The 13,423-nt window shown below is 42.8% G+C and overlaps 2 protein-coding genes across 2 annotated transcripts; one reads left to right on the forward strand and one right to left on the reverse strand.

The window, feature by feature from the left end:
- Positions 1–983: 983 nt before the first annotated feature.
- Positions 984–6,017, forward strand: LOC146979688 (uncharacterized). Its single transcript, XM_085789678.1, has 11 exons — positions 984–1,081; positions 1,336–1,395; positions 1,668–1,821; positions 2,008–2,091; positions 2,225–2,315; positions 2,434–2,946; positions 3,069–3,210; positions 4,485–5,369; positions 5,453–5,620; positions 5,709–5,743; positions 5,855–6,017. Exons 1-11 carry the CDS (start codon positions 984–986, stop codon positions 5,953–5,955), a joined length of 2,331 nt encoding a protein of 776 aa, XP_085645804.1. The 3' UTR covers positions 5,956–6,017.
- Positions 6,014–13,333, reverse strand: pola2 (polymerase (DNA directed), alpha 2). Its single transcript, XM_085789677.1, has 18 exons — positions 12,969–13,333; positions 12,349–12,473; positions 12,137–12,219; positions 11,990–12,047; positions 11,758–11,867; positions 11,215–11,414; positions 10,934–11,022; positions 10,634–10,786; positions 10,217–10,279; positions 9,130–9,181; positions 8,923–9,041; positions 8,744–8,782; positions 8,450–8,523; positions 8,214–8,316; positions 8,016–8,122; positions 7,199–7,255; positions 6,983–7,109; positions 6,014–6,866 (listed from the first exon to the last, which is right to left on the reverse strand). The coding sequence occupies exons 1-18, from the start codon at positions 13,051–13,053 to the stop codon at positions 6,714–6,716; spliced, it is 1,797 nt and encodes a 598-aa protein (XP_085645803.1). The 5' UTR covers positions 13,054–13,333; the 3' UTR covers positions 6,014–6,713.
- Positions 13,334–13,423: the final 90 nt, after the last annotated feature.

The raw sequence follows: 13,423 nt of genomic DNA on the forward strand, positions 1-13,423 counted from the left end.
GAGTCACACAAAAATACTTCCGTGCTGCTACAAGACACTGTGGTTCCGCTGGAAACGTCACTAATGCTGCGACCAAAGATACAGAGTAGGCTACATTGAGGCTACGTGTGCATCTCAATAAATTGGAGTATCATGGAAAAGATTATGTCATTAATTTAATTCAAAAAGTGAAACTAATACATTATAGATCCATTACACACAGGATGAAACATTTCATGTCCTTATTTATTTAATTTCTTTTTTGTAATGAGTATGGCTTACATTTAATGAAGACCTAAAACTCAGTATCTCTCTCAAAAAAAGACCAATTAAAAAAGCATTTTTTAATATGGAAATGTTGGCCCTCTGAAAATGATGTCCCTCTATATGCACACTCAATACATGGTTGGGGTTATTTGACTTGAACTACTGGAAATTGACACTTCCATGATATTCTTATTTATTGAGATGCACCTGTATATTAAGTGCCATACTTAAGCAAAAGATATTTGAATTATAAATATAAATACCCAAGTCTTTTATATCTAGATACAAAATAAAAGGGCACCAGAAGGGCACAAGTCATCATAACCCATTGCTGCCTGGGTGGGACCACTCAGCATTTGCCCACAGCCTCTTCTCCTTTTTACCATCCAGCAGGAAGTATCAACACCTCCTCTAACAGGCAGTACAAGACAAACAGTCCACAAGAAATTATATAATCAATATACTTAGTAATAATCACAAGTTTCAGTCCAAGCATCACAAATTCCATATTGATGATTGTCAATCTTTCAAGTACAGAACTATACTGAATGTAAGTGGATGATTTAATAATTTGATTACATGTGCAGCACTAAAAAAAACAAAGAAAAAGCTGTCACTACTCTTTAACCCCATCACTGTACCCATGTGGGGATTGGCAGCATGTTTCTGGTCCCTCCCCCCCAAGAGGGTAGACCTTAATCCCCGATAATCTCTGCACTCACTGAAAGCCTGCAGTCATGGCTGCACCGAAGGAGAATTTACTGTCTCTTGGACATATGACCAGCACAGACAGAAATACTTTCACAAAACAAAAGCCGCATAATCTAAAGAACAGGTAAGATTCTTGGATGCTGCCCTGGAGTCAGGGAGTGGTGGTCATGTTGGACTTTTTCTCTTCAAAATGCTAAATCCAGCAAACACACGGATCATCATCTCCAACAAAAATGACAGTAATACATGGGTTTTTGTTTGGAAACTTGAAAGTTTAGTACTGTGAACTCTTTGTTGCGTGTGTTTGTGAGTGTGTGTTTGGTATGGCTTACTATGATGTTGTACTGTAGCGTGGTGTGACGTCTCCATCTTTTACAGTGTCCACAAACCATCGCTGATGCAAACTGACTTTTCAACTCAGCAGAGTCACCAACATCTGTAAGTACACAGCCAAAAACACAACACAAGATTGTTGCATTGCACTTGTTTTTGACTGAGGATGTGGTGGAGAACACAAAACACCATGTCCACTATGAAAATGCATGTTAGGTTTTATCAACTCCTCTATCAAAATACAGGAAATATGTGCAATTTCCTACTTCCTACTTAAATAAGGTGCACATGGTTCTTAACTTAAAAATATTTTCATTAAACATTAATGTGTTAATTCAGTGTAAATGTATCTGTGTGTGTGTGTGTGTTTCCTGCAGCAGAGTGATGCACCTGCAGCAGCGCTGGCAGGAGCTGAAGGAGAGAGAGCTCACTGCGCAGCAACACAACAGGCAGCTCCTGCAGCAGTTTGAGAAAGCCCAGGACACACTGAGAGAGATGGTGGCCCGCAACGCTGCCATGAAGACGATCAGGGTGCACATATACACACAAATACACACAAATACGCACAAAGCACACACACACACAGGACAAGAAGAATTTAGGAAGATGCTGTGGAAAGAGACCCTGAAGTCTATGTTGGTTTTTAACAGTCACTACTGTTTTCCTTTTGGGAAGATCCTTGTGCTCAACCTTTGTCTTAACCTTTGGCCCCTGCAGATGGAATATGAGAGGTATCTGGAGGAGAGCGCCCCCCGCTGGCGGCAGCAACTCAGGGAGAAAACGCAGGCTGCTCAGAGGAAGGTATGCAGCAGCAGCAGCAGCAGCAGCAGCAGCAGCAGCTTTTCTTTAAATTCTACACTCTATCTAAAGGTGAACCATCTTGAAATGTTTATGAAGCTGAATCAGTGTGAAACAGGCTTCGTTTCTTCAACAGAGGATGGAGGAGTACGTGAGATCATGTTTAAACAATACAGAACAAGAACAAATGACTAAGTCCTCTGCAGATCAACCTTCACTCTCACAAGGTTTGTTCACCTCCTCACCCAGTTTAAGAAATGCTACTGTCACTTTTACTCATAGCATCGCACAGCAGACTTCCTTTACCTTCATGTTCACTCACATTCAGATTGTGTATATTTGTAGGTCTTGCCAAAAAGCCTCAGAAAGTGTCTGCACCTCAAGAGAACTACCAAAACAGCCACTACAGCCAAGGTGTCTCCTCTCAGCCCCCCTACGTGCAGTCGTCCTGGCTCACCCACCCTGCATCTAGGTTTCCTATCAGAGTGCCCTCTCAACCTCAAGGCTCCTCTCATGCCCCCCCATCTTATCTCCCACCACCCTCCATCTTCCCACATCCTCATCAGTTCCAGCTCCAACAACAACTTGCCTCCTCATCCAGTCATCGTTACCCCTGGCCCGGACACGATCCAGCAGGCTGGGCTTCTCCTCAGCCCAACTACCCCTGGATCTGGCCTACAGGTGCTGCTGCGATACCCTCGGCCTCCGGGGCTCTGTGGGGTCAGCTCTACACCGAGGAGCCTCCTCATCACGGGAGGGGGGCGGACGGAGAGACAAGCAGAGTATCGAGCTCAAAGAGAGAGAGAGGTGGTGGGAGCAGGAGCAGCCGTTTATCACAAGAGCTGGACATCAAACCAGGTGGGGAGAAGAGATTTAACAGAAAGCAAGCGCCTGTTTCATGTCAGTGTATCTATGTATACAGCATGTGTGGACTATAGTGTTTTTTTTAAAGAGTAGATGTATCTGTAATGTGCGTGCAGTTCGTCTGTCCAACGGCCACACAGAGAGCAGCGAGAGCGGCAGGGACTCCAGCCTGGCGAGCAGAGAGAAGACGAAGAAGAAGGAGAAGAGAGGAAAAACACAGCGGACCTCCTCAGACAGAGACAGGAGCAGCTCTCAGGAGTAAGGACATTTATTATCTTATCTTTTATCTGCCTGTCAGCTCTTACCTGTTTACTTTCCTCGGGTTTCCACACGCATCTTGTCACATTTCAATGGTTTTAAGAAGATTTGTGTGTGTGTCTTATATATACAGTATATAGACTAGAGAAAAGAAAACATTTACACATATTGTGGCAGATACTACATTAAGCTTTTTTTTTTCTTAATGCCTTCTGGGTTAATCTTGTGACCTTAGGTCCAATCACCAAGGTAGGGAACCACTGATCTATGTTCATCTCTAATCAGTGATGGAGACTAAGTACACCCATTAAGATGTTTGTACACTTATATTTAATGCTATTTATACTAAACTACATTTATTACAGGAAATATTGTAACATGACACACTATGGTGGATTCATAAGTGGTCAGGCTTTTCCTCATCTCCCACTGTTAAAGTGCCAATTTGATGTTAATACATAAACAATAATTAATGTTAATGTTAATTAACCCTGGAAGTGATGTTTAAAAATCTGGTTCAAAGTGTTCTTAATTATAGGAGGTGATGTGAAAAAAATGTAAATGTATGTAATTGGATCCCTACACTGAAGAGCAGCAGAGGTTGAAGTGATTTTCCACACCCACGCAGCACTCAACGCACGTGTTTTATGACGTGCAAAGCTCAGATGGAGAGTGACAGATGTGAATTGACCTATAAGAGCAAAGTTGCATAGAATATGTTCACCTAGTATTTATATAGCTTTAATCGTTATTTGATAATTCTCTGTCTTTTATTGGACTTAACTGTTCAATATTTTACACAACACTGACAGGCCTATTCTACAGTACCGGGCTCCAGACTGCCCCTAAATGGGGCATTTTGTCCCCAAAATTTGAGACAAGTAAAAATTGCATCTACTTGCGCACGTGCAACCAGTAAATTGCCGTTGTTTTGGTTTTTAACACTGGTGATACGTGGAAGGGCCAATGTGTGTGAGGATCATGAATGAAAAGGAAATGTGAATATTTACTTTGCATGTTGATTTACAGTGTGAGACCCTAAATCTTTCTGGTTAGGCTCGGCCACTGAAAGTTAGTCTGGAGTCCTGCAGTATCATCTTTGGTACATTTTTTTTATTTCCTTTACCTTTGTATTTCTACTTTAATGTGAAGTACAGCACAACTTTTCCACATTATTATTATTTCAAAGTCTCATACTGATGCTACTGTACTGTAATTTCTACCATCATTTTACCTTTCTCTGTACTGAGTGTTTTGTTGACTCCTCTTTCAAGGTCATCATCAGTTTGCTCCAGTGCAATTGTTATTGCTGGAGTTGCTGTGGCCCAAAACTCAGACAGCGACACCTCAACAGAGCAGCGCAGCACGAGCGGCAGCAGGAGAACAAGGACGAGGAGTGGAGGATTTGCTGCTGGATTACCAAGGATGGAGGAGGTGGCGAATGGAAGGAGCCGGAAAAAGGGTGGTGGCTCTGGGAGTCACAACGAAGAGAGCGAGTCCACTAGTGAAGAGTCGGCGAATCGAATCAATGGATCTAGGAGTGAAAATGTAATGAAAGGAAATCCTGATGACAAATCGGACAGCCGCGGAGAGGAAGAGGAGTCAAAAAGTGTCAGTGCAGAGGTTGAAAATGGAGATACAGATATAGAAAATCAAGAGAGGAGCATAAGTGCCGAAGAAAGCAATGACGAAGAAAAGAACGAGGAAGAGGAGCTTGAAGATATTGGAGAAGGAGACGATGGTAATGATGATGAGGAAAAAGAAAACAGTCAGAGAAATGAAGAGCAAGAGGAGAGAAATGTGGAGGAAGACGATGGTGATGTTTCTGCCAGAAAGAACACAGCAGATGAAGAGGAGGAGGAGGAGGAGACAGGAGCAGAGGAAGAGCTGGAGGATGAAGGAGATGAAGAAGATGGGGATTTGAAGGATGAAGATGGCGGGAACAGAACACAGAGTTCTGCCACTTCTGAGGATGAAGAGGAAGAGAGTGAAGAAGATGAGAACAAGAAGGGGGAGGATAAGGGGGGGTCTGCTGAAGAGGAGGATGGAGAGGGTGAGGAGGAAGAGGAGGAAGAAGAGGAAGAAGAGCAGAGGAGCAATGAAGTAGAAGAGGAGGAGAGAGATTCAGAGGACAGTATCATCTCACCGCAAGAAACCAGGTGAGATGATCGGGAAATAAGATGAGCTTCTGTACAAATGTCTGATTCTTAACTGAATATGAAATATTCTTTTTTTTTATCAGATTGAAAAAGATTCACATTATTCCTGAGGAGGCAGCTGAAGACGAGGAGGAAGAGCGGAGAGGGAGTAAAACTGGATCCTCAGACAACGACGAGGAGTCCATCAGGTTTAGCGAGGAGGATGATATCGAGGAACTCCTCGCACCTCAAGAACAAACCAAGAAGAAAGAGTGAGTACAGTTTTCATTTCCCGCATGGCGACAAAACACAGCTGCATCTTTTCTCCTCTCACGTATTTTTAACCACGTGTGTTTTCAGAGAAAAGGAGCTGAAAGCCGACGACAAACCTGAAGGTACAGCAGCAAACAGCCATCACGAGCACAAGATATGTAAATAAATGTGAAAAACTTGGATATAATACCGCAACATAAAACTTTCTGATTCTGTTTCAATTTGTTTTCCAGCAACTTGTGACAAGGTCGAGGCTTTCCAGGTGGAGCTGGACAACTCGACAAAGACAGATCACCAGAGCGACTCAGATGAGTTTGACGACTTTTATGACTGATGTGTTGTTTTTACGGATGAACCCTGGCGATAAGGGACAATAACCTACCTCAGTCAGAGAATATTAGACCAGCTTTATTTTTCATTTACATAAAAAAAAAAATCTTATTTCTGAGGTTTATTGTGTAATACAAAATCAGCTTCTATTTTGCCTTTTTTTAATGGTTTATTTAGGTTGACAAGCCTGATTGATTTGGTGATGCTGTGTGTTTGTGCTTGTTATTTGGTTTGTGTTCAATTCGATCTTTGTTTATTACTGTTCTTTGTCCTTTTTGTTCAATTTAAAAGAAAAAAAGGCAAAACAGCCAGAGAGATGAATCTAAATGCTTTCATTAAAAATCATGAGCAATATCAGTACATTTAATTACATCTCTTACATATCATTTACTCCTTTTTTTTGGTGACAATTTATAGGTTTTTTTTCTCCATACAATGGAGACCACAGGTTAATAGTATTTGAAGAAGTAGAAAATACAAAATAAAGTACAAAGTGTGACAATAATTTATTGAAAAGAGATCCGAGTATCTGAGTGACTGATATTCCTCCAGAGAGGACAGTACAACCCCAATATGTTTTGTCGTATGAAAATAAACCAGTGGGTGAAAAGGTTTCAACAGCACATGAGTCAAATTCTGTCTTTTACATATTTTACATCCGAGTGTCTGGAGGCTGCAGCGTGGAAAGCTGCTGGCAAACTGGTCCCGGTTAAACCAAGTCATTTGTGGGTGATGCTGAGAATTTAAAGTCTTTGTTACTGTTCAGATTTTCACCACCTGAGCAGCCGAGCAGGGGCTCACTCTCTTCCCGTCCTCTGTCACAGCGCTGCGCTGAATGAGCAGTCTGCCGTACGTCCCGCCCACCTGGCCTTTGGTCAGTCGTCCGGGATTGACACAGACGCAGCCAACCACATCCTGAGGACAGGTGGAGATGAGGATTTAAGGAATAATCAATAAAACATACAGGTTGATATTCGGTGCAACACATATTGAAAGAGACAAAACATTTTTTGATATTAAGGCATCCGCACCTTTACGAAGTAGCGCAGCTCAGAGGGAATGATGAGAACATCTGGGGTGAGCGGCAGCTGACCGAAGCTCTGAAACTTCTCATAGTCCATGTTGACCTCCTCCACAGGCGGGTACAGTGGGTAGTAACTTCACGATAACACAGAAAACACAGGTCGCGTTAATGTTGGTCAGCCTCGGAAATACAAAGAACAGAGAAGCTCTTCCGGGACTCCTACCTCCTCTGGGTCAGGATGTGTTTCAGTATCCGTGAAAATCTGTCTGATCCAGTTCCACTGCAACACAAACCAACAACACGTTTTTACACAAAACTCTACAGCGACTGCATCTAGAAGATCTCTATGTGCTCAGTTGAGGTCTGGGATTCTCCGTCTGGCAATAGAAGTAGGTCGGTTTAACTCTGTACCTGAGGAGGGAAGACTGTGTACTGTCTGCAATCTAAATGTGATTGAGGGTGAACTTCATTTCTTGTTTCATTTTCCATTATATGGCAAAGCCAGGCAGTTGTTATTTCAGAAAATGCAGAGTGTGAAGCCTGAGTTGTTTTGGACTGATGATGATGAGGTTAAGTTGGAATGGTTTTTCAGAGAAGAGGTCTTTACTGTAGCTACTTTCATAAAAAAGTGCTTGGAAATTACAAAAGAGTGAATTATTTGTGTGAATTCTACTTGAAATGTAAAATCTATGTGGTTTGGTTTACTCTGCTGATTGTGTTTGCTGGCTATGAGTAGGAAATCTGTGTCTTGTAAGCCCTTATAGGCTGGTGGGCACCTTAATTGGTTTATGACACAAATAAAATTCATTCATTCTTTAAACATATTCATCAGTGCAATGCAACTACAGCTTCAAATATAGAAAGTAGTTGTGGCTTGAAATCATGTTCAGTGTTGATCTGAATGTCACAAGTGGGTGTCAGCACTTCATTTGCCAGGTTTTCCAAGACACATGTGAAACTGTTTGTTCCCTTCTTGTGCTCCACTGCTGGATGAGGGTGTGTGGAGATTACAAATTGCAGCACCAAGTCTTCTTCCTCACCAGCTGATCTCCTCCGCGCCCATGTGGAACAAAATGTCAGTGGAGGTCAAACCAAAGGTCACACCGTCGATCAGCAGGGTGCAGGGGTCGGGGACCAGGGTGACGCGCTGTGAAAAGATGAGTAGAAATTGTAGTGAGATGCTGAACTACTTGTAGTTTGCATGTAAAATTCTAAAGTCGGCTTGTTTAGTGTCTGACCTGGTCCTTGCTGAGGTTTGGCAGGTTGAAGGGAGGCTGTGGGTAGATGAAATGGTGGTGGATGTCTCTCTGCGAGGGCACAAACACTAGACGACAGCCGACACTGCACAGAAGAAAACATTATGGATTTTAAAACAGAAAGGTTAAGGTGCACGTGAGGGGAAATGGTGCTTTTTAAGGTCTTAAGGAAATGAAATACTGGAATCAGTGACTGGGTAGTTGTGAGACATGCAAACCTTCTGGTGCCATCCACGATGCTTTCAATACATCTTGCGAAAATGGCTTCAAAGGTCTCAGTCACCTGAGCTTTCTGTCAGAGGAAACAGAAAATAAAAGGATCACATGTCTTCATTTAAAACAAAGTCAAATATATAAATGAATCACAGCTCAAAGGAATGATTAGAAAATAAATCATCATGTTGATAAAGAGGGATTAATAATTCTATATTTTGGATGTGAATTTCAAATAAATTCTAAAAAACAAAATATGAGAATATAGATAAACTGGTCATGTGCACTGGTAAACCCACCTCAATCTGTTCATGTTTGGAATCCACAAATGGGCCGAGCTGGTGAAAAAGAGGAAGAATTTGAAAACTCACAACACTGAATAAAATAAGGATTGTGTAATTATAAAATGTGCATCCAGACACAGGCACATCTGGATCTGGATTATAGTTTATATTTATAACAACAAAAGTTACTGCACCAGTATGCAGACATCAGGACGGTCCCTGACGATGACACTGATCAGGTCCAGCAGAGGGTCAAAGTTCAGACTGTCCGATGGGGTGAACGGTCCACAGGCCACCAGCACGTTCAACGGCTCTGCAAATGCATTAGATGAGCAGTGTGTTTTGATTACAGTTTACAGTGATTCCTGTATGATGCTGTTTAATCCCACATTGTTCCTGACCTTCATCTGCCTCCATTTTCACCTCTGAAGTGTAGAAAGGAAGAGGGACACTCTAAAAAATATAATAAAATACAAGAAACAAGATTATTAACAGAAGATTAAAACAGGCTTTAAAGGACAATTCCAGGCGAATTCAACTCGGGGGTGTATTTTCATATCATTTTAGGTCTAAAAGAATGAATCTGAAGATTTTCAGTTTAATCGCTCCTGTTTTGCGGTAGCTGCGTCTGTCCCCGCATCGCCACGGCAGCAATGAATGGGAGTGGATGTAAGTTCTGCTGTTTAGGCTGTTTCCAGCCCTCAAATCTGCAATTTTTTTCCACAGACAGCGTCAGATGGCTACTCAAACATGCACCGAGAAGTTTATTTACTTCAAGCAAGCCGACATGTTTGTAAAAGTCGATCTAATTCAAAGTCTCCCGGAGTCTCGCGCGAGCCCGAAGTTGCAGTGCTGGTGTATTCAGGCGCAGTACGAGCTACCGCTTGTGTCATAAACACAGGAATATCAACTCTTTACTTGCTTTAAGTGTACATTTTTTTCCACAGACAGCGTCAGATGGCTACTTAAACATGCGCTGATAAGTTTTTTTTACTTGAAGCAAGTCAAGCGTTGATATTCCTGTGTTTATGACACAAACGGTAGCTTTTCCCACTGCACCTGAACACACCAGCACGGCAACTGGGTCTCGCGCGAGACTCCGGGAGACTTTGAATTAGATCGACTTTTACAAACATGTCGGCTTGCTTGAAGTAAATAAACTTCTCGGTGCAGTCGCCATCTGACGCTGTCTGTGGAAAAAAATTGCGGCTTTGAGGGCTGGAAACAGCCTAAACAGGGAACTTACATCCACTCCCATTCAGTGCTGCCGTGGCGATGCGGGGACAGACGCAACTACCGCAAAACAGGAGCGATTAAACTGAAAATCTTCAGATTCATTCTTTTAGACCTAAAATGATAGGAAAATACACCCCCGAGTTGAATTCGCCTGGAATTGTCCTTTAAGTCACTTTGAATTTTTGCCATTTGAAGTAAGTGTGACTCATTGTTGACTCTCTTATGTGTCCAGTTTTATTAACTTAAACTGACCTCACAGAGTTTGGAAGCCATCAGCTTCCTTCCTGTTGTGTTCATTCCCTCCATCACCACCACCTGTAAAACAGAGGACAGTGTCTCTGTGTCTTATCCATCGCAGGAAGGCAGTTGTTAATTCCTAAGCGTTGTCGTTTGTGTCAGAGTTCTCGGTCAGACACTGGGCGAGTCTCCGGCCCAGGTCCTTGGCATGCTCTGTTACTCTTGGTGGACGTATAACCTGCTGCACACAGACTTCAGTGCACAGGCAAAGGAGAAACCACCGCTTAGTGTGTGCATTACAATCTAGTGACTAGTGACTGATGATGTGTGTAATAATAGCAGCATAGAGCTACAGAGGTGGATGCATTTCTTAGTGGGGGAAAAAAAAAAAAAGACAATCCCAGCAGAGCCAACATGTGTCCCGGTGCTCACCTGACCAGGAAACAGTGAGTACTCTTTGAGCTCTGATAGGTCAACAGGTACTTGCTGACCGCCCTGCTCTGGTCCCGCCTCCAGCAGAACCGACTGTGCGTTCAGTTTGCCGTTACTGTCGCAGCACACCTGTCCCAGCACCGTTACACTGTCCTACAGGTGGACAAACAGACACACAACAACCTGAGTGGTCAGGTAACAGTTATACAAAGACATCCAGATATCTATTCAAAACCTTTGGAAACCACAGTTTTAAACTGTTCTGAGTTTGCAGAAGTCCACAACAAAAAACATCTGTACCTGTGCAGGCAGAGAAACGGGAGAAAACTCTTCGATGCTGAAGTGAGACTTGAGGCTTTCTCCCAGCTCCTCGATCTTATCTGTCAACACTGCGGAGGGAAGATGCAAAAATCTGTGTTAAGGGCTCCAGGCATTTCTACTGTCTCCGTTTGACTGATGAGAGTTACTTATGTGCATGTTTTTACAACTATACATATGGTGAGCATTTGATGTGGACGAACAGCGAGCGTCAATATGTCTGACGACCTGATAACCTTGAGGAAATCTGCACAGCTTCGTACCGTTTCGAATGTCTCGCAGCCTCTGGAACATGTACTTGTAGCTGGAGCGGAGGGAGTCTTCAGGAGCTTCCAGCAGGTCCAGCTGGACGCCGACACCTGCAGCCCTCCGGCCCACCCAGCGGGTGCCCTGCACCGCCCCAAACGTAACCACCACCTCCCCTTTCCCTCCTCGCTGGCTGTACTTCTGGGAAGGAGTTGCACTGCAGAGAGACAGAGGGCAGAAGGAGCAGAGTGAGGTCATGTGCAACAAATTCTCTATTTTATCAAGCAATTCACATTTTCTATTTTGGTTTCATGGAGCCAAGATTGGGTTAAGTTAAAGACTTTTTGGCTTCTTATATTTATTAGCTAACTTGTGGTCATTTAATTTGCAGATGTGTTTTGGAAGGTGATACAAAAAGTTTACTCTTCCTGGGAAATAGAGAACAAAATCAAGCCCAGTTGAATAACTCTTTTCCACGTTGTTTCAGCGTAACAGTGGACCACATTTTAGAGCTAGAAACACAATATGTTTGTGGGAATTTGGTTGCTGATGCTGAATACCTTGGGGAGAAGCTGGCAGGAGAGAGAAACAGGCCCGGGCTGGTCAGCAGAGCCGCACTCCTCTTTGAGCGAGGGTGTTCGGGGGTGGTCAGTGCTCGTTTCTGAGAGCCCTGTGCAGGCGGAAACAAATATGGTGAGAACAGAAAATACAGAGAAATATCTAATGGAATATTTCTAAATACAGAAAACATGAGCATGAAGATCAGACATAAGTGGATAGGATGAGTTTTACCTTTGCAGGTGTGGAGTAGGAATCTAATAGATCGTCCTCCTCTTCCTCAGCTTTGATTCTGAAGAGATGATGTTAGGGTCTGTAACACGCTGATAGTGTTACATAGTGAAGAGTGTTTTTGTTATGAGAGTTTACTGTGAAGGATACAAGTCCCGCAGATCGTTGATGTCTCTGTTTCTGTTATGAGTATCTTCTCTTTTGGAGCTCGGCTTATTCTTCTTGTTCAACGCCTGCAAGGAAGACACAGACTGTAAATTGTTTTCCTTTTAAGTTCTAACCACTTCAGGCACACACAAAAGGTACAATCGGAAATAAATGGTTACTTTAAAGACTGGAAAAATATAACATGAACCTGTCACCTCGTGTTCAAATTGCTCCAAGTTGTCCAAGGTGAGTTTCAATCCATTTTTCGTGCTGCTGTAGGCCATCCACTCCAACACAATCCTGTCTGCTGGTATCCTGTTGCAAATACACTGCTCCACCACTGATGGACGGAGGAGGCGGAGGAGGGAAAGAAAAGAAGAGAGAGCAGGTGAAGGTAAAGCAAGCATCAAATACACAAGAGGGAATATAATTATGACACTGCAACAGTGACTTCTGAGGATTGCAGGTTGCATAGTTGCTGTGCGAAGTCTGCTAGTCTCTGTATTTCTTGTTAATATCTTTACATATTAAATTTAATCAGATGTTGTTCATTTAGAAAATGCTGATTTAAGATGTTTTTACACTGTCTTTATGACGCTCACTTACACTTCTTTACTTTCTATCCTGTTTTCACTTTTCTTGGAAATAATTTGAGTGAAGTGCAACATACAGAAAATGTTTTAGTTATTGTTATGTTATGGGATGAAGCACAGATGACAGGAAGTCCAACAAAATCCGGGGTAACCTTACACGCCACCGCAGATGAAACTCAACATCTTAACTATTAAACGCACCACAACACTCACATAAAAGTTAGCCCATGTTAGCTACTTACTCTTGTCGATGACGGAGTCCTCCTTGAAGGCTATACCGAACATGTCCAGCTCTTCTTTCACGCTTTCTGTCGTTACTGCTGCCATGGCTGTAACGTTGTGTTGTATACCGTACTCACCGCACTGTGCTGTAAATAATGGAGATTAAAACGCCTGAAGGTCCAGTGCTAACTACGTTAGCTTTGCTCTCGCTTCATAACAAGGACGACGATTGAATTCTCTCAACGATGCGGTTTCTAAACACCACACACAGCAGTTGGTGCCGACTTACTTGGTCAAAGATGTGAAAACTAAGAATAAACCAGACCAGTTCGTTTCATTTTACCGCGAAAAAGCGCTGTCGCTCTTGGCGGCCGGAACTTCCGTCACATAGCAACAATAACAACCGGAAGTTAGCTACAAAATAAAAGCCTCTATTGCCACCTAGTGGTCACTGTGAGAGAAATTTACCGCCCAA

The sequence above is a fragment of the Trachurus japonicus genome, chromosome 10 (assembly GCF_045865225.1).
Source record: "Trachurus japonicus isolate A0001 chromosome 10, Traja_1.0".
In the NCBI taxonomy this organism is placed as follows: Eukaryota; Metazoa; Chordata; class Actinopteri; order Carangiformes; family Carangidae; genus Trachurus; species Trachurus japonicus.